Source organism: Carassius auratus, unplaced genomic scaffold (assembly GCF_003368295.1).
Source record: "Carassius auratus strain Wakin unplaced genomic scaffold, ASM336829v1 scaf_tig00005124, whole genome shotgun sequence".
NCBI lineage: Eukaryota > Metazoa > Chordata > Actinopteri > Cypriniformes > Cyprinidae > Carassius > Carassius auratus.
In genome coordinates, this window is record NW_020523632.1 from 35,579 (window position 1) to 57,771 (window position 22,193).

The window sequence follows — 22,193 nt, forward strand, 5'->3', positions numbered from 1 at the left end:
GTTCTTGTCACATGACCCGTGGTGCGCTTGCGGCATCCTGAAAAGTTGAAATGTTTCTAAGTCGACGGGGCACATACCGCGCGCCTACATTGGAAATAATGAATTTGAGCGCGCAAAAGACGTGATATGTGAACTTCTTAGTGTGAAGAAATTTTTAGAATCGTTTTCCATTTATCCAAATATTCTTATTTTGCAGATTCTAAAATAAATATGACTTAAAAAATTATCCACGTTCTGTCACAGTCCACACACTGTACATGTAACAATTTTTGTCATGGGGCCAGTCCGTAGACGTTGGTGCACATATAGTTCAGTTTGTGTATCCGCAAAGAGTGTGCATTCAACAGTGTACATGCAAAGTTAAATGTTTACTGAAGAGTCAACTAGGTGTTAATGTGTCAAACAAATCCATCTGTACTAATCCCCACTTGAGTATACTTTGAAAGCTGTGTGCAAAATGGTGTGGAACATGGGAAATGGAGTATGCTTGGGCTTTTATGCTAATATTGATTTGCCCTTAAGGAAATGTTGGGTTCATATGTAGTTTATGTTGTACCAGCCAACATCTCAAACCTTCCAAATTCCAACTTTAACAAAAAACAGAACTTCTGTCAGTCCAGATATCCAAGTTCTGAACTGATGTCTACTGTCAAAAGAACTGACATCCTCCAGAAAACAATGACTGTTGCAAGATTCCATCCTTTTTTATGATGTAACCACATCCAGGTCTTACACCACTTTGATACAACTGTTTTCTGGTTTATAGAAAACTGTTTTCAATAAATACGATTTAAAAATGAAAATATATCTGAAATACACAAAGCTTTGCTCAGATTTTAATTGCTTTGTAATTTGAGTGAATTTGTAGAGGTAAGGATGAGGTCATGCATGGCGAAGCTCCAGGAGGCGTGATTAAATGTTTCAACCCACCCCCACGGGAGTATGTGATCATCCGCATGCAGCGTGAGCAGGATTAGAGCAGCATCACCACAATCACATCTGCACCAAAAATGAGACACGGGAACCTTATTACGTCCCTAAAATCATCAACGCAGACACAAATGCACAAGTTTGATGGACTATTTGGTGCAGCTTGATGAGGATGGAAGTTTTTTACACTGTTAGCTATTTAGTGAGGCTATAATAACAAATTAATCCAGATTGTGTGAGAGGAAATCAAGTTTTTTGGCACTGCAGTGTTGTTTGTGCAATTAACCATAAAAAAAAAAAAAAACATCTTAACAACACCAAGTTTGGGAACATTTATTTAAAAATATAACATTCATGTAATGTTTTTGGGTCATGGAAAAAAAAACACATTTTATTTCATTTTATTACATTACAAATTAATTGAAGCGTACAGTGACTAGGATACATTCTTTTTATGAAGAGTATATTTCTAGTACTCTAATAATATATGTTTTATTAGCAGTATTTTCTATAGTGTAGTGTGACTTCCTAATAACATGATGATAATTATTAATCAATAATTCATGATATTTGTTATAATGTTTTTTAAAACATTTTTGGAAATATAATTAAAAGGATGCTTAATTAAATGTACCAAAATATTTTTACATTTCTTTATCTATGACATCCTTTGCCATAGACCATTTTATTATATTATTCCTATTTGAAATAATGAAGGCAGACACAAAATGATTGATGGTTGCAGCTCAGGGAGGATTTGATTTTTTTTTTTTTTTTTTTTTTTTTTTTGGTAAGCTATCTAAAAACTATTAGGTAGAATATAATATCAGAATAGATTATAATCAGAATAGATTATAATAGATGGTTTTTGACACTTCAGGGTTGTTGATGGATTATAATAGATCATTTTTGACACTTCAGGGTTGTTGGTGCATTTGACAGTTTTCCTTAAAAAGGGTTTCTGTGCATCTCCACAGGATTTCCTGAAGTTGTAAATCCATCATCAGCTGAAGTGATTAATGATAAGACCGCTTTTCGAAGTGCTCACCTCACATTTGATTTTGAAGGCTTCAAAGTCCTCACTCTTCCTTTTTAATAACAAAGTCAGGTGTAGTCGACAGGTGTAGTAGCCACTTTTAGACCAGAGAGAATCTGGAAACCTTGATGTTCCATTTAAGATGAAAAATATAGGAAAATGAAGAAAACTCTTAGGCCGTTCAACTTTTTAGTGATTTATTTAATAAGACAAAAGGAGAGTAAAGAAGATGGATGGCATAGTTAGTAGAGACATAACATTCAAGATAATTTACTCATTGTATTGATGGAGAAGCTCTGTCCCAATTTAGATCTCCTAATTTGGTTAGCTGCCCAAGGAATATGATATTATTTCGTCATGGACATACTTTGGTCTATGGGTAGATGGATGGTTCATCTCACCTCTCTTATTGCTCTGGAATGAAGATGAATTCTGTGCATTTAGCCATAGTGATGTTCAGTTGAATTGGACTGCTTAAAGGAAAAAAAGTCAATGGCCCATTTTGTGTTGAATTGCTGTCATATGGGGAATTGAGGTTCAGAATTGTCTCATGGATCTTTTCGTCTAGAACCCAACGGCTGCTGTCATCAATCTTAGCGAAGCAGCAAAATGAGCTAAGGGAGGCAATCGCTCTTGCCTAGCTAGAATGTGGTAACAGGCTGGCTAGCTCATCAGTAGGAAAGATAAACCTGGTCTGGGTGTTACACGTCATTAATGTCAGAAGCTAAACCTCTGGAGATCTTTGAGGTGGACTGCTGTCAGCAACTATGTTATTCTGTAGTAGTCTTGGTTGTGCTTTTAGATGCTCTCTGTGCTCAACCTATAAATCCAAAAGGGTCATTCATTATTCAAAATAAATATGTAGTCTAATTATTCTAATTAAATTGCAGATTTTCTGAAAATAAATGTAATATATATATATATATATATATATATATATATATATATATATATATATATGTGTGTGTGTGTGTGTGTGTGTGTGTGTGTGTGTGTGTGTGTGTGCGCGTGTGCGTGCGTGCGTGCGTGCGTTCGTGCGTGTGTGTGTTTTAAATCATTACATTTATTAAAGTTTTTATTCAATTTCAGAATTTTATTTAAGGTAGCAACAGGGTGAATTTGAAATTTAAGAAATGTTTTTCAATATATTTGCACAAAAATAATTAATGTTTTAGTTCAATGCATGAAGTATATTTTAACTAATTCAATTTCAGAATTTGATTTGAGGTAGCAAACAGGATTTATTTGAATTAAAAATATATTAGCATACATGTAATTAATGCTTCAATTCACTACATGTATTATATTTTAACTGATTCAATTCCATAATTTGATTTAAGGTAGCAAACAGGATGCATCTGAATTTGAATTTAATGAATATATTAGCATACATATAATTATTGCAGTTCATATAAATTCAGCATTCTGGTATGCATTCATTTATTCATCCGTTCATTTTAATCTGTTTAATTTGGTGAAGTTGATTAGGCTATTATTATTATTATTATTATTATTTATTTCCCTGTAAAACCACAGTGGATAGGGACGTTTTGCAGCTCTAGACAGTTAGATAGAGGTCATGTTTTTCATTCCCCTGACTTCAGCGCTGTGTTAAGTGCTCGAAGGCATTTATTCACGGCTTAGATTGTGCAGGAAAGTTCAAGGAGAGAATGTATATATGAGACAGGGGAGCAAAATGTACCATTCTGTCATCCTTCCTATCTGTAGAATCACACATTTTCCTCCTACAGTATAGTGGAGGAGCTCAGATTGGATAAAACTTTCACTCTCTTTTGAAAGGGCAGGGGATTGTAGTTTTGTTATCAGTCGAGTCACTCAGCATTAAGTTTGCTGTGATAACAAAAATGCCATTGTAAGACTGTAGAAGATCTTCTGGTGGCTGTTTGCCTTTGTTCTTATATCATGGCCTCCACCGTCACTCTGTAATGGCAGCCATTCAATGTTCGCTCCCTTCCTTTATTCATCAAAGAAACAGCATTTGGCGCATTATGGGTAACTGAATATCAAATGTCTGCACAGCCAGCATGAAAATACTGTAGAGCCTTTAATGTTTGTGAGGTGATATCAAGCACTTTGACACGTGACATAGTTATTTAGATCCTCTGAGATAAAACACCTTTGCTCCCCTTTGATTGTCACAGCTTTTTCATGTTTCTGTGTAGGCCTTCAGGGCACATAAATGGTCATGTGTTCATTACTCAAGCCATATGGGTAATTATTTTTTAGAATGTTCACCATGGACCCTTGAATCAAAATAGCTGCATGACACAATATGGAATGTATAGTTTTACATATACAGCACAGCTGTTTTCAACATTGATGATAATGAGGAGAATAAATCAGCATATATGACCTTGGACCACAAAACTTAAGTCGCATTTAAGTCACATTGTATGGGCCAAAATGATTGATTTTTCTTTTATGCCAAAAATCATTAGGATATTAAGTAAAGATCTCCTACTATAAGATGTCCTACTATAAATATATCTAAACTTAATTTTTGGTTAGTATTATGCATTGCTAAGACCTTCATTTGGACAACCTTAAAGGCAATTTTTATTTTTTGCACCCTCAGATTGAAGATTTTCAAATAGTTGTATCTCAGCCAAATACTGTCCTATCCTAAAAAAAAAAAATAAATAAATAAATAAATAATAATAATAAAAAAAACATAAATCAGTAGAAAGCTTATTTATATAAGCCCAATCTCAATTTCAAAACATTGACACTTATGACTGGTTTTGTGGTCCAGGGTCAAATATTAGGATGATTTCTGAAAGATGACACTGTAGACTGAAGTAATGATGCTGAAAAATCAACTTTGCCACCATGTTTAAATTACATTTTAAAATATATTACAACAGAAAACAATCCATTTCACAATATCCTTTTTTCCGTATTTCTGATCAAATAATTGCCGCCTTGGTGAGTTGGAGACTTTCAAAAAAGAATCTAAAGAATAAAGAGTTAAGAATTTTTCCAAACCCAAACTTATGAATAAACTGTGTCTCAGCTCAACCTGGCCGTTGGACATTTCTCATGTTTCCCGTAAGACTGTTGTTAGGCACATTGTGAATTGCCCCTGAATGTCAAAGTCAAAGCGGCTGGTGTTTTGATCAAAACCCAGGACGTTTGTTGCAGTTCTCCCATAAGGCTGCTGTGAAGAGTGTCTGCTGGATAGCCCCATCAGTTTGACAGACAGTCCTTCCCAACCAGCCACAAAAAGAAAGCATGAGCGAATGGGTTGCCAATACTACAGATCACTTTGTTTATCACCAGCATTCTGATTACACACAGGCCCAATGCCACATTTTGCTGAGCCCATTTTTGGACACACATTAAATGAATGGGATGTCCTGTGATTGTCAAGAATGCTGAGGTACATAGTGGCTTTTCAGGTCAGCTTTAGATCTGAGGGCAAACCAAGGGCAACATACAACCATTGAAGTTTTGAATGGTATCTTTTGGACACTGTCATGTACTGTCCCACTGATAGAGGGTTTGACACACACACACACACACACACACACACGTACACACAGCGGGTAAAATAAGTATTGATTTTTTTTTTTTTTTCATTAAATATATTTCTAAAGGTGCAGTTGACAAGACATGTTCATCAGATGTTGGTGACAACTCAAGTAATCCATATATACAATAAAACTACAATATAAATAAAACAAAACAAATAAGTAAAAAAAAAATAAGTTCTGTGTGATAAAATGGAATGACCCAAGAAAAAAAAGTATTGAACACACTTACTGAAATTTATTTGATACTTTGTGCAAAAGCCTTTGTTGCTAATGACAGCTTCAAGACGACTCCTGTATAGAGAAACTAGTCACACTATTCAGGTGTGATTTTGGCGCTATCGGATTCAAGTCAGGTGATTGGCTGGCCCATTCTAGCAGCTTTCATTTCTTTGTCTAATACCATTTGAGAGTTTCCTTGGCTGTGTGTTTGGGACCATTGACTTGCTTAAATGTCCTTCCTCATTTCATCTTCGTTATCCTAGTAGATGGCAGCAGATTTTTATAAATATTTTTATAAAGAAAGTCTCAGAAAATTCATCATTCCATCCGTCATATGAATTTTGCCAGTGCCGTACCATGATGTTTTGGGGTGATGCACAGTGCTGTTTGACAATGGTGTGTATTTTGGTATCCAAATAGTTTTTGGTCTCATCAAACCAGATTATATTCTCCCGGTATTTCACAGGCTTGTCTAAATGTTGTGCAGCAAACGTAAATGAGCTTCAAGCTTTATCTTCAGCAACGGAGTCTTGCACAGTGAACGTGTACACAAGCCACTGTGGTTGAGTCAATTACTTATAGTTTTCTTTGAAACAATTGTACATGCTAATTCCAGATCTTTCTGAAGCTCTCCACAAGTGGTCCTTGGCTCTTACCTGGTTTATGATAAAAAATAATGTTATTTCCACACCAGGATTATTGCCCCAACAGTGCTCACTGGAACATTCAGAAGTATAGATATGCTTCTGTAACCAATGTCATCCGTATGTTTTGCAACAATAAGGTTGCAAAGGTCTTAAGAGAGCTCTTTGCTTTAACCCATCATGAAATGTTTCTTGAGTAACACGCTGGTAATGAGACACGTTTTATGTGCCATCAGTTGGGACTAAACCAGCTAATATTACATTTCCACTGACTAAGGGCATGACTGCTATCTAATTACTGATAGATTTCAGCTGTTGACTTGGCTTTCTATGCCTTTATCCACCTCCCTTTCTTCATGTGTTCAATATTTTTCAAAACTTAATTTCTGAGCTTGTTTTTGTTTTCTTTTAAGATTCAAGATTCAAGATCTTATGTATGGATTGTTTGAGCTTTTACCAACATCTGGTGAAAATTGCATGTCAGCAGTACCTTTAGAAATATACTTACTGAGAAAAATTGTGACATATGCAATACTTACAGTACTTTACAGTACTTTACCCACACACACACACACACACACAACACTAGTGTTAATTAATATCACAGTGAGATTAATTTATACCTACAGTACACATTACAGTTTGATAAATATTTCTACCTGTGTATTGTGCTATATTACTATTGGTTTGTCTCCCTGATTGTTCATAATGGATGCCTACAAGACCAGGAAGCTTTTTGTTTATACTTCCGTCAAAAATGTATCTGAATACAACAGATGGTCCTACGTTGGATTGTTTATCCTCTCTTCTGTTGATATTATCAGGTAATATATCTCTTCCTCTACCTGATGTTCCCTGCTCCTCAGTGGCAGCATTCGTCAGCAGCAACTCTTGACCACAACAGCAGCTCGGTCAAATGCATCTGATAACAGTGGCTAAAAACAGCCCCACACAGAAGAAGATAGTGACAGCATTAAGAAATCTCTCTGCCCTCCTCTCATATCTAGTCTCTCTCTGTTCCCGACCCTCAGGGTGGCCGGCTCAGCCGTGCCATGCCAAAATATTGCTCTCCTTGACGAGATGGCCTTGTCAGCCTCTCACTCATTTTGTCTGTCAAAGCCGGTTCCTCTGAGTGTGTATGAGACCTTCAGCAGTTAAACTGTGAATTTTGCTTCTATTGACCTTATTAAAACTGGCTAGAGTACAGTACTTGAGTCTGCACAACCAAATTATAATTGATATAGTGATGTAGCCTTGTGTTTTATTAACTGCAAACAGAAGTGCTTTAATATGTAATATATACATTGAGTGCTTTAAGGTGGGCTCGATTTTCTCTCTCTCTCTCTCTCTCTCTCTCTCTCTCTCTCTCTCTCTCTATATATATATATATATATATATATATATATATATATATATATATATATATATATATATATATATATATATATATATATATATATATATATATATATATATATATATATATACATACATATACATATTTCAGCAGGTGCAATGAGTTCACATTCTGTTGTACACATTTTTATCTTTACAAACAATTTAGCAATTTTTTTTGAGACCCGACCCGCACCCGCACCCGTATCCGACACAGTTGGATATTTTTCACCCGTTTCAGCCAAATTTGCGGGTCACTGAACTCGTGCAGGACTCTAATTTCAGCTGCTATTTCAGCAGATGCCAGTAGGTGGCAACAAGTGACTCTCTACAATGAGTGGATCATTTGAACCATTCACTCAACTGATTCATTAAAAAAAAAAAATCTGGGTTATTCAGGAACAGATCAAGTGTTTATGAGTGAGTCGATGAATAATTAATTCAGTAGATTATTTATGAATCGCTCACTGATTAATCAAATAAATTATTATTTATTATTATTTATTTAAATAAAACTTTTATTTGCTTGTGTGTGTGTGTGTGTGTTGTTATATTTTATATATGTTGTGTATTCATATATAAAAAATAAATTATATAAAAAGTATTGAAATATTTAATTTAAATGCATATTTAAAATATATTTAAATACATAATTACAAACCCTGTTGAACATAAAAAGTTGCTGTTTCAATGTGACTTGTCGCCGTTGTTTAATGAGATGTTAAATATTTATCATTCTGCTTTTCAAATTGCAGTCACAATGTTTGATAAATTGTCACATTTTTGTACGCTTACTTGAGGCTTTACAAAATCTGATTTTTTTTCAATAACAAATTATATATATATATATATGTATGTATATATATGTATTTCTTACCGCTCAAATACAGACAGAGTGAGAAGGAGAAATAAGTTGTTCTGTTGCAGTTTTAGAATAGTGATAATAAGACCCTGAGCTGTTTTACTGTCACTGTCACCTCCAGCCTGAAGAGAAGCCACATCCGCGTCTGCAGCAGGTAATGAGCTCCTCAAAGGTGCACCAGCGTCTGCGAAAGTGAGAAATCAAAGATAAAGGGAAAGGGGTAAGAGAGGAGAATAGAAAGAACCAGTGACAGGAGAAAAGAGAGTGTGGAAATCAAATTAGAGGTGAAACGAGAAGTAGACAGCTGGAGAAGATGACTTTATGTAGAATAAAGCAGCACTACTGAGACTGAGGGAGACAAAAACAATGAAGACGAGAAAGGGAGGGGAGAAAAAGGAAAAGGGACAAAACAACTAGGAAAATGCTAAGTTTTCCACTCACACATCACACTGGGAGAGCCAGAATAATCGTCTGCCAGCGAGTTGTAAATTTGTCTTTGCAACAACTCATATGGCTATCCAGTGGCAGGTAGATTGTTATTGAATGCACTGCCTGTGAAATTCTCCAGTAAAAAGTTAGGTGGTCATGCGCAGCAAGAGAGAGAGAGAGAGAGAGAGAGAGAGAGAACAGACTTTACAGCATACAGCTTTCACACGTCCATTTCTGCAGTGCCAGAACTTGACAGCAATGGCACTGGCCCCGTGCCCTTAAAAAACGGAGTCAGCGACCTCAGACCGAAGCAGAGACTGAAGCCGTGTGTGTGTGTGTGTGTGGGTGTGTGTGTGTGTGTGTGTTTGATGTATAGAGCATGTAGAGCGATGTAGACCCTCCTGCTGTTACACAAATCTAAGCAGCTCACATGGCATCAGTACAACAGAGCCATGAAAAATATCTCAGTTTTAGCAGTAGTGAAGCACAAAATGTACAGAAAAATAAAGAGACCAAAATAAGCTGATTTCAGGGTTGATTTTGGCTGTGTTATCCCAAAAGAGGTTTAATATGCTATTCTTTCAAATATGTTTTGTTATATCCATATGCTTAACAATATTTTGCAAAGAGAAACATCTGGGGATAATTAAAAGTTAAAATCAGCACAACAAAAAAAAAAAAAAATCACATAAAATCAACACCTACTTCATTTTCATCACACTATGCAAACTGTAGCACCAGCAAAGAAAATTTTCACATCATTGTCTCATTTAAATGATATGCTGTCTACAGTCTTGTCAGCTTTGTTGAACAGTGGTCGCCGTGATTTTTCCAAGTACGACATGTTCCTGGATCAACATCTTTTGATGATCCTGGATCAACATTATTGTCCAAAACTATAGACTTAACCCAGTCCATACCCCTAAAGATAACCCTACCCAAAATAATTCCTGAAATCAGTGGATAGTTCTGATTAGTTGATTGGAATGTTGTTCCAGGATCAACAAGGACATTGATCCAGGAACGTTGTACTTGGTGAAATCACACTCACCTTTGAAAAATACAAAAGATATATAAATGATGGATGGATGGCTGGATGGATGGATAGTATTTTGTGTGGGTTCCTTTTAAATCAAGCTAGACTGATGAGCGATCTCAGCTGATTGATGGTATTTTATGTGATATTCACCCAAAATAATGACTTACAGCATACCCGTTTGTAATTATTTCTTAATGAGGTTATTATTCCCTCATAATTATCTTAATGATCAAAGTTGCTCATTAATGTTAATTAGCTGTCCCTCAAGCTGTTTTTATTAATGCCGCCATTCTAAACCCAACTTCGGACAGGACTGAATTTCATCTGATCTGACTAGATTTAATAGCATGGTATTCAAAGTGTATCAGTGTCTCATACGTCACATGCATAGATCAAACATACAGATATGAATGCAGGTGGCCATCTAAATCCATTTCAGATGTGGAAAGATCAATCTGCATTCCTCTGGGCTTCCTGGACATGTCAAAATACTTCAAAGTAAATCACGTAGGCTACTTGAAAATGGTTATATGGGTTGTACTAAATGTCTTTGTGCTCAGAAATCCATTATTGTAATGCTTGTCAAGGAATACAGATGCTCTGAACAGTTTTAAGAGGATCTGGTGCATAGTCAGATTGTGAAGTGTAGAGTTGCATGGCATTCAAAACTGAATTGAGAATACTTTTTAAATTCCAGTTTAAGGAATATGAATTGAGAAAGCAAACAGAATAGAATTTCATTGTAAGGATGTAGAATAAAAAAAAAAAAAAAAAAAATATCAAGACCGTCTTTGAATGTAGGCTTGTCAAAGCTTGTTTAAAAAAATCATTCTATTATGCTGATTTGGTGCTCAAACATTTCTTCTTATTATGTCGAAAACAGTTGATCTGCATAATGTAACCGGGATACATTAGGATTACAGAAATTCAGTTGAAATATAAATATTTTGTAACATTATAAATATATTTACTGTAAATTTTGATCAATTTAATGAATCCTTCTAGAATGAAAGTACTTGTTTAAAAAAAACACCTACTGAACTAGAGTTATTAAAGTTAACTAAAACAATAAAAATATATATTTGACTGAAATAAAATGTAATACAATTAATTCAGTTTAGCTTTGTACTAAAATAACTAAAACTGAAACTTCAATAAAAATTAGTAAAAACAGATATATATACAGTGTGTAAAAAAATCTAAACAACAAATAACTAAATGTAAAATAACTATTGTTATATAATGTATATATATAGAGAGAGAGAGAGAGAAATATCAGAGCACATTAAACAGCTCAAATTAAAGAAGGCATGTGGACAGGACAACATCAGTAATGAGATGCTCAAACTCAGCAGTCCTTCCATAACTCAAGCTCTGGCTAAATTATTCAATCTGATCTTATGGTCTGGTGACTTCCCTGAGGCCTGGTCTGAAGGACTGATCACACCCATATATAAGAACGGAGATAAACTGGATCCCAGTAATTACCGTGGCATCTGTGTGGGCAGTAGTCTAGCTAAGCTCTTCTGTAATATAATAAACAGCCGCATAGTGACATTCCTCACAAGACACAACATCCTAAATAAATCACAAATTGGCTTTTTACCAAAACAACGTACATCTGACCACATCTATTCTCTCCACACTCTAATTAACAAAAATCTAAAGGACAAACAAAGAAAAATATTTACATGTTTCATTGATTTTAAAAAAGCTTTCGATTCTATTTGGCATGACGGTTTACTGTACAAATGATTACAAATTGGCATTGGTGGAAAAACATTCGATATTATAGAATCCATGTATAAGAAGAGTAAATGTGCGGTCAAGATTGGGAATCTGAGAACAGAGTTCTTCCAGCAGGGTCGTGGAGTGAGGCAGGGGTGTAGTCTGAGCCCAACACTGTTTAACATCTACATCAATGAGCTGGCAGAAGCTCTGGAGCGCTCCGACAGCATCCCAGGCCTTGCTCTACACCACTCTGAAGTCAAGTGCCTGCTGTATGCAGACGACCTGGTTCTGCTGTCTCCCACAGCCGAGGGTCTCCAGCACAGCCTGGCCCTGCTGGAACAGTACTGTGAGGAGTGGGCACTGACGCTCAACCTGGATAAAACCAGGGTCATGGTGTTTCAGAAGAAGGCCAGGTCTCAGGGAAGCAGATATCAGTTCAGTTACGGAGGAGAAGTCCTGGAGCACAGCAGTAGCTACACTTACCTGGGCATCCAGATCTCAGCATCAGGGGGCTTCAGTCTGGCCGTCAAGGCCCTCAATGACAAGGCACAGAGGGCGTTTTATGCCATTAAAGCACGGTTTGGCCAACTAAAACTACCAATTAGAACATGGATTAAATTATATCACGCAATCATCAAACCAATCCTACTGTACGGGAGTGAAATTAAAATTTGAAAACTGGGACAAAAGTTTAATAGAAAGAACACAATTGGAATTTGCCAAAAACATCCTAAGGGTAAACAGAAGCACTTCTAATATCGCCTGCAGGGCTGAGCTGGGCTTATACCCCTTACACATAGAAATACAGAAAAGAGCTGTTCAGTTTTATCATCACCTGACTCAATCTGACACTCGATCTGTTCAATATAAAGCCCTCCTCGCCAATGAATCCCCCCCCCCCCCCCCACAGTGTCTCATCCTCTAAACACACTCGTGCTTCAACTGATGAAGGGAACCCAAACTGAGTCTGACTCCAATCACAACCCCAACATTCAGAAACTAATTGACAAAAATCTGAAGTATAATTATGATGAAAATTTTAAAAATGAATTTGAGCTCCAAACCAAACTCCAGTGTTATTCGGCCCTAAACAGAACCACAAAACTGGCAAACTACTTATCACTCAAGCAATTAAAAGAAAGACAAATCCTTTCCAAATATCGACTCGGTGATCATGATTTGGAAATAGAGATTGGTCGACATAAAAGATCCTGGCTCCCGAGAGAAGAGAGACTGTGCAAACACTGTGAGCTGAATCAAACAGAGGATGAGAAACACTTCCTTCTGGTCTGTCCCAAATACAGCACTACAAGAGAAACATTCTTCCCACAGTTTGAAGCGTTCAATCCTTCATTCTTGTCTCTAAATGACTCAGAGAAACTACTCTATATACTTGGAGAGAATGAGACGGCAATGACACTAGCTGCTAAATATTTATACACCATACACACCATACGAAAGGGGTAATTGATTGTATTCAACGGTTTTATTTGATATTCTTGATTGTATATAATTACTATTATTAATATTTGAAATATTATCTGTTGTTGTTATTTTTATTGTATTGTATTTTATTGTAAGTATATTTTATTCTGTATCTGAATGCTTTGGCAATACTGTAACTCAAATGTCATGCCAATAAAGCAACTTGAACTTGAACTTGAGAGAGAGAGAGAGAGAGGGAGAGAGAGAGAGAGATAGAAAGAGTATGTTCAAATGAAAGCTCATTAAACTTACAGTGTAAATAACACCCACAATTATATTAAATATCCTATTGAATTTTAAATGAACGATTGTAGATATTGTAAGCATTGATACTATCATACATTGTTCATGATGATATGAATGTATATTGTTGTGAAGCGCTCCATGTTTTAAATGATTCCACCAGTTCTAATTAACAGCAGCCATCCACAGTCAGTTAGACACAGCATAACACTTTCATTGGTCTGTGTCTTGAATTGCCCATTACAAACTTGTTTGTCACAGCTCCTGACTTTTACAAAGTAATATGATGACCAGAATTCCCATCAGGATGGGCGACCAGCCGTGGCATGCTTTTAGCTGCTGCGCCACGGGTCACAACCATCAACTGCATGTGTGCTATGTGAGCAATGCTGTCATACCTTCATTAATGCAAGAAAACACAAGAGGCCAAATCTTGGTTCTTTTTAGAAATGGTCGGAGTCCTATTACTACCAGACGTGGTGAGCGCATGTTTACTGAGATGAGAAACAGTTGCATGATGGATCCATTATCAGTGACCTTCTATAGCACTAGAGGTATCGGCTGTGTTGTACATTAGAGGATGAATATAGATTGAATAGCCCTCATCCATAAGAAACCCTCTGAGGGATGAAGACAGGAAGATCATTGTAGAACTTTGTAAATGTGCTCTTTAGTGCAAGAAATTTGGATAATGCATAGACAGAGCACTTGGAAACAATGTTCCTTCTAATTTATTTAATGAAGTAAAAACCTATTTCTGTCAGGCAGGCGTTTTGAATGCCTTTGGTATAAGGACCCTACATAGTGTGAAATAGAGCATAAAGAAACATATGGCATAAAAAGATTCACATTCTCATGCGTAAAGTACTGAAATCATGTTGAATGTCATGACAACAGCACCTGTGTTTACCGGCCGCCCACGTTCACGTAAATGCAACTGTCGGTCTGACAGTTAACATGTACGCAAAAGGAGATACTAGTTATGATACTCCATTACATTATGTTGTCCTTTTTAATGCTGCTTTGAAACTCTTTATGCCGTGTCTTCTTCATGAAACTAAATTAATCATTAGTGATTGCATCCTGGATAAATGAGCCATCTTGGAGAGACTATTGTTGATTCTCTTTCTTTATGTATGTATGCATGTATTTATTTATTTGTATATCTTGTACATAGTACATAGTTGGCTGCTAACCTGAATAATTCCAATGCATTTCTAAATATACACTGAACAAAATTATAAATGCAACACTTTTGTCTTTGCCCCCATTTTTCATGAGCTGAACTCAAAGATCTACTGTAAGACTTTTTTATGTACACAAAAGGCCTGTTTCTCTCAAATATAGACCCTTTACAGTCCCAAATGATGTATTATTCTTACCTATATGAACAAAAATGACAGCGTGTTTAACTTGTTTCCACTGATGTCCTAAAGCTTGCTTCAGCTTCCACTCTCCACACGAAAGAGTGGATATGCGCCCAACAGCGCACTTTTAAACTAACATTGTGATATGCTATAAGTATTTTATCTACAGGTTTTATTTTTGGCAAGTCGTTCTTACACATCTTATGACACTGTCTCATATAATGCTCATAGGGTTCTTTATATTGCATTAGTGTCTGATAACACCAAATCAGTAAAATAATAAAAAATGCTGTATGAAATATCTCCATGATTAGCCTGTTTTTGCACTTCCTGTTTTCCCTGCTTGAGAATTTCTGTCCAATCAATGGATGATCTTAGCACACGTGTGGTTTTGTTTACAATTTCTGGTTCACTTGCAAAAATGGAATGTGACAGTGAACCACACTTAACCAAAAAATAAATAAAAAATAAAGTCCAGGAAAAAAAAAAATCCATATTTCAAATGTAATAAACAGTTTTCTCTCACTTCCGTTACCATTCGCGGAAGCTGTTCTGCCAGATGATGTGTTACAGATGAGGTGTTGCGTGATTAGCGACAAATGCAGAGAGAAAACAAAACAAAATGCCAGTCATGAATTAGAAGTACAATCCGAGGATCTGCAAAGAAAAACTGGTTTTCCTTTGCTAAAGTAAGGAAAATTTGCTTCCTTTGCTACTATATGCGAACTCATGAGACTAGCATACAACACACACACACCAAGATAACTTTTAAATTAAGATCACAAGAAAAATAAGTGTTCCCAAGTAAACAAAAGACCAAAAAAAAGGTTGCTCTCTGGGTTTCTGTATTTTTGGAAGTCATTATTTTTTCAGCTCCCTGTTGTGTCACTATAATATCTCTGTACTAAAAAATTAATATTTGCTGCATATTTCCACAAACAAGATTCCAAGCTTCAGTCCCCACTGAAAATCAAAGCACAGGCAGATGGGCTCCTGATGAAACGCAGCTCATTCACATAGCTCTGATTCAAGAAATCTCCAGCTTTGCACACATTTTAGAGTTTTGCACGGTTGCAACATTGTTGAGAACTGTACAGCTGTCAAATCGCAGGTGGATGATGCGGAATGAATATTCCCCCGAACACACATCTGCAGTTCTGGAATATGATAGAAGATATGCAGTTCTTCATTTACCACCATGCCAAAAAATGTGAATACTAATGTGCCGTGTGTGCAAACGTGTACACACATACACACACCGGTTTGACGACACTGACCTTCATCTCCTCTGGGCAAGGTAGATGGTAGACAGCCATTTATCTTTTATTCATTCTGCCATTTCTAAGGAAGGAAGCTTTCCTGCCACGGTGGTTTGTCAAATAGAGGCCATTTTGTGATGTGTGGCACGCTATTCCTGATCAGCACACACACACACCAGACTCAGACACATATATATTCATATATCTTAGTATATCACACACACATTGCAGTTAGTGGTGCAGTCATGTGGAGATGAGCTGTGACTGTCTTGACATCTGTCAGTGAAACTAGTATGACAGTCTTTAAAACCAGCTGCTTTTCCTCAGCCTCCTTCTTTTCCCCTCTCTAGCTTTCATTTCTGATTCTGCCTTTCATTATCCATCTCTTATGCTCCAGAAACAACATCAGTATTCTCACAAGAAGCCACACTGCACCACCTGAGCTACATATAATGACAAAAATATCTCAAATATTGTCAAATGCTTTTTGACAAGACTTCCCAGCCGTTGTTTCCAGCAACTTGTTTCAAGTCCCTAACACCTTTCCAGCACTTTCTCTGACACGGTTGCTAGAATAATCGAAAGAGTCTGTCCTCCTCTGCCATGTTTGCATAACACCGAGCAATTTTTATTTTTTTTCTGTAGCCCATTAGCATTGTCATGACAGCAGTGTAGTATTTGTCATTTTTGAGCGGCATAATGATTCAGCTGTTTGAACAAATCAAATAACAGTTTTTAATCACCAAATTTATGAATTTTGTTCATCTAAAATTAAACATGACTTAATCAAATAGCTTAGTTATGCCAGTAGGTTGCAGCTACTGTAGTAACTGTCTTCATGAGTGAGTCACTGAATATTTGCATTTGTGGAACAAAATCATACAAGATAACTGGCTTGAGGCTGAGCATCAGTATTGACACCTATTTAGAATTCATTGTAATTTTTCATTCAGTCTAGTAAAACATAATGCTAATACTGCCAAGTTCTAGGGTTTGACTCCTAGGGAATGCATAATGATAAAACACATACCTTGAATGCATTATAATATATTATTTGATGAAATTGCATGCCAAATGTGTAAATACCTCTTCTGATTCTTCTTGTGAGATCCACAAAATCAGCAAATTCGCATCATTTATTTACATGAAAGACCTTTTAGATTCCGCACATGGACATTTTTGAAAAGGGCTCCATATTGCCACAGTATTGATGAATTAGTAATGCAGCTGAACAGTGAATTCATCTCCATAATACACTGATCTGACCAGCATTTCTCTCCCACTATTCACAGATGATAATTGTCATCTGGGAGACTATAAAAAATTGAAGACCAAGATGTTGGACTTACACGCTCAGAGGTACTTGACCCCCGGTAACCATGGCAGCCACGAGAATGATATGGCAGCTAGGAAGCATCTGGTGGACTTGATGTTCATGCGCTTTGACGCAGATGGTAATGGAAGAATTGACAGCAGTGAGCTCTCACAGGTAAGACTGAACAAGAGTGTGACTAAATAGATCTCTTTCTTTTCTTTCATCGGTTTAATTGACGTTGCAATTAGCTGACATTTCTTGAACTTCTTAACATGCGTCTGTCATGATGATTTTATCTAAATGACCATTTTCAAACCAACAGGAGAGGTCAATTTTCAGATGAAAAAATAATAAATTGAGATTTTGCAGGGTTAAACATGTTGAGTGAGCCTTTTATTGCCTTTGCTGCATTAATCTTTCATGCACATTTTTATAGCTTGCAAATGAATTATAGCTTGGTGTTTATGATATATTGAACATCAAGTGCTTTGCATACATGTTCTTAAACCAATTATGCTTAATAAGCCAACAATGCACGTGATCATGTAAACACATAAAATCATTTTAATTTAGAGAAGGACTCTGACTCTGACCTAAAAAAAAAAAAAAAAAATGTAACAAAATTTTGCTCATCTTGTGAAGTCATTCCATCTAGAAATGTGTGTGTTCTGGAAATGTTTCCAGCAGCAAGGTTTATTGTAGTTCCTAGAATGTTCTGCTAAAAGGTAGGATAACATTCTCTAAAAACATTGTAAAAATGTTTATTGATAACATTGTTAGGACAATTATCCTCTAACATTCTAATAAAGCTTCCCATCACAGCAGATGTGGACTTACATTGCTCAGAAGTCAAATTTTGATTGAAAGTGAAAACCCAACCTTTGTTTGATGTCAAGCTCCAGCATCATTAAATAACTCCAAAAACAGCATTACCAGCTTCACTTATAAACCAGATTGATTTTTTTTCTGTCATACATTTACAAAAGTTCGTATTGGGATTAACATAGGTTTAGATGTTGATGTCTGTTTAAAAGTAATAGGTTGGTTTTAATGTTTACTTTAGGAAGGCAATTGGACTCTTGACTTCTCAATGTTTTTCTCTAGCTGCTGCAACTATGTTAGTTATGGCAAAAACAACGAGACAAAAAAAAGAAGATGGCTACTTGCTAATGAAAAAGATATAATCACCATGTAGTGACATGATTAATTGATTAATTGTCCAGCAGTGTTCTAATTAGATAATCTGTATTTCTATCCGTAATTTTTAAAACGCACTGTTCACTAATCACTCTGAACTATGCTTAGACATACACAAATATCAAGAATCAGTTTATGAATCTTAACAGTGCTGACATGCTTCATGCTGCAATGCATTTCTGGAAGCACTGCACAAGTTTTGTATGATGTACCCTGAATACACTGCAGTCCAATCAAAGCCATTGTTCAAATGCATGTTGTTCTGTTTACAGTTATATGGTTTTTGATTCTTGAATCTGATGTATTGAGAAAATGGCTGGGAATCACTTTAAGCCATGTTGCATTGCATTAATTTGAAAACAGTAATGAGCAGGCAAGCTTGTCTCCTTTTTAATAACTGGCTCATAGACTGATCCCAGGTCAGCCGTGCTTTATCTTGTCCTGCGGCAGAAAGATTACACCTGTCCATAGAGATACGGTACACAGCAAAATGAGCAAAATATGAATTTATTCATATTTCTCCAGAGAGAAAACTCTGAACGCACTTTCACTCTTGGTTACAGGCGTGAGCCATTTCAATTTCATTGTGCAATATTTTCATGTCATTTGCATATTTCTTCATTCTCAGTGGAAGAAGAATACATCTCTTTTCATGCATGGCAGATCGAAGACAATGTAAAAAGTGAAAATTCTGACCGTCCCTGAATACAAAAGCTTGGCCTTTTGACATGAAGCTAGCGCAGGTCGAAGAGGTGATAGAGAAATGGGAACATGGTGAAATGCCTTCCAGCAAAATCAAAACATTCTGTTTTAATAAAGCAATTAAACTCCATTAGTATTCTGCTCAGGCATATCTTCTGGTACTCATGAAATGATCTTCATGCAGAAAGTCAGTCCACCAACACTGTCATCAGAATGAGAGTCCAAACAGCTAATAAAAACATCACAATAATCCACAAGTAATCTTCACAACTCCAATCTATCAATCAACATCTTGTGAAGTGAAAAGCTGCATATTTGTAAGGAACAATTTCATTATTGAGACAATTTTAAGAAATTTGCATTTTTATGTCTTTTGAACTATACTTAGTATGAAGTAAATGTATTTTATAAGTTTTTTGCTAGTGCACATTTGGATGCTTAAAATGTGTGCATCACTGCATTATCAACTGCAAACAAAATGATGCTCAAACTTCACTTTTCCAAGCCAATTTTGTGAAGTGTAAGAATTAAGCACATGCCTAAAGCTGTTCTGAGGTTTTCATTTAGCACGGTGGATCAGTTGTGTAGAGTCATTCATTATGGCAAACTTTTTTGACACCCCCTGTAGCATGCAGATCAGAGTGGGACACTGACAAATTTCAGCATTTAAAAGTCTGCTTGCTTGCTTGATACGTCTTTGAAATAAATGGTAAATCAAAACTGCAGATCAAACAGGTCAAAGTGAGGGTTGCCAGTCAGTTTCTGAGCTGGTTTCAAGTCTCTTTAAAAGGATTAGAATCTGCAACAGATAATAAAAGGACAGGATTTAATCTGAACACACAGGTCTGGTTTTAGTAATACTAAGGATAAGTTTGGGTCAAATCTTAGCAGTAGCTATGAAAAAGCTTTCAGGGGATGGTGTCTATATTATGTGGAGTCAAAATCATTTTCACAAATGTTTTGAATCCGTTGGACACCAATCAGCAAAGTTAAGTATGGTTGTTTATAAGCATATGCTAAAGGCATTTTCAATATCTTAACTGTAATTACCATCAGATACGTCTGGCATGGATGAATGTATTATAGAATGTTTTACAGTGATCCCAAATTTTTTCCAACATAAGGCTGTTATAAAATCTTGCTCAGTTCTGGATGTTTGCCAGCTGACAGAATTCATGATGTCTGATGCAGATAGGAATCACATCTTTAATTATTCACAATGGTACACTAGAGCAGTGCTTTTTCTTCAGGATGGAGATTTTACAGCCGTGACGTCATGTGTAAACAAACATGCCCTTAAACACTTTTATTAGTATTACTGAGCTGCATTCAGTGCACAAAATGCATTTGCTTTGTTACAGCATCATACAGTAGATTCTGCTTTGAATTTAATGATCTTGTATCTTGTTGTCGTGCAGGTTATCAAGCAGGAAGGTCTCAGCAGGACGGCATCAGAGTGCACTCTATTCGATCTGTTTAAATATAACGATGTCAACGATGATGAACACCTAACCAGAGAGGAGTTCCACGTTGCTTTTGGTGAGTGTTTGGTTTTGATGAAGTGATGCTAAAAGGGGTCATATGATTCAATAAAAAAATTTAATTTCTCTTTGGAGTGTTACAAACTCTTCGTGCATAAAGAAGATCTGTAAAGTTGCAAACTTTGTGGATTTGCCACTGATAATTCAAATGTGAGCAGTGTAGAGTGGCCCTTCTTGTTTGTTGTTTCTCTGATCACAAATGCAGACATGGTTTTATGTCCACACAGCGCGATATGAAACGCAACGTGTAAAAATATAGTATGAGTCATTATAATCAGTAATTATGTCCCCACTGGACGCAACAAATGCCTCATTTTTAATGGGTTTTATTGATTTTGTCTTGTCACACCGGGACACATGACATCACAGTATGGTGAGGTGTGTAACATTTCCATCACACACTTGCCATTCGGCCAATCACAACACACTAGATAGCAGGCCTATCAGCACACACCTCGCTTTTTAAGAGCAATGAGCTTTGTAAAAATCTATGCGTTTCAGAAAGTGGGGCATAGAGGAGAAACATTAATGTACATTATGTGGAAAATAATGCTTTTTTGAAACCTTGAACCTCATAAACACATTTCATTACACCAAATCATCACACAAAATAATGTCCTTTGTAGACCCCTTTAAGACATGGAAGTGAAAAAAGCTAGGAGAAATTGTCTGCTGTATAATTAGCACTATCAGGGCTGGATGTGCTTTTAGTAACTGTGACATGTACAGTATTTTCAGTGTTGTTTGTTAATAGCACATTGGATAATTGCAGCATTGTAATGAAGCATCTGTGAGCACAATTTCAGTCTCGGTTACAGGCGTAAGCGTTTTTTTATTTCATTGCGCACTATTTATTGTCATTTGGATATTTATTCAGTCTCAGTGGAAGCCCTTTTTTTTTCATTAGGAATGGGACCTTTGGGGAAGTTAATGATTCAAGTTTTGCTTATGATTTGACATGATGAAAGTAATGACTTGCAGTTCAATGAGTAAGTTGAGAGCCACTGACTTATGGTTCACCCAAATATGAAATGTTGCTGTTAATTTACCCTCAGGTCATCTAAGATATAGGTGACTTTTTTTCTTTAGTAGAACACTAAAGGTGACTTTTAGCTGAATGCATGATCTTTGATGATTCATAAAATCCAAATCAATGGGCTCCATTACTTTGAGAGTCAAAAAAGTAGGTATAGGAAACGTAAAATGTATCTCCTGATGATATTGGGGTCTCATGAAGCACATTTT

General features: G+C 36.2%; 1 protein-coding gene across 2 annotated transcripts in view; it reads left to right on the top strand.

Annotated features, from left to right (window-relative positions):
• Positions 1–22,193, top strand: part of LOC113070646 (follistatin-related protein 5-like) — a 97,861-nt gene that overhangs the window by 25,321 nt on the left and 50,347 nt on the right. For both annotated transcript variants that reach the window (XM_026244036.1, XM_026244035.1), the window contains exons 4-5: positions 17,486–17,682; positions 20,826–20,946. In XM_026244036.1, coding sequence (XP_026099821.1) covers positions 17,486–17,682; positions 20,826–20,946 — 318 coding nt within the window. The remainder of the gene's footprint in view (positions 1–17,485; positions 17,683–20,825; positions 20,947–22,193) is intronic.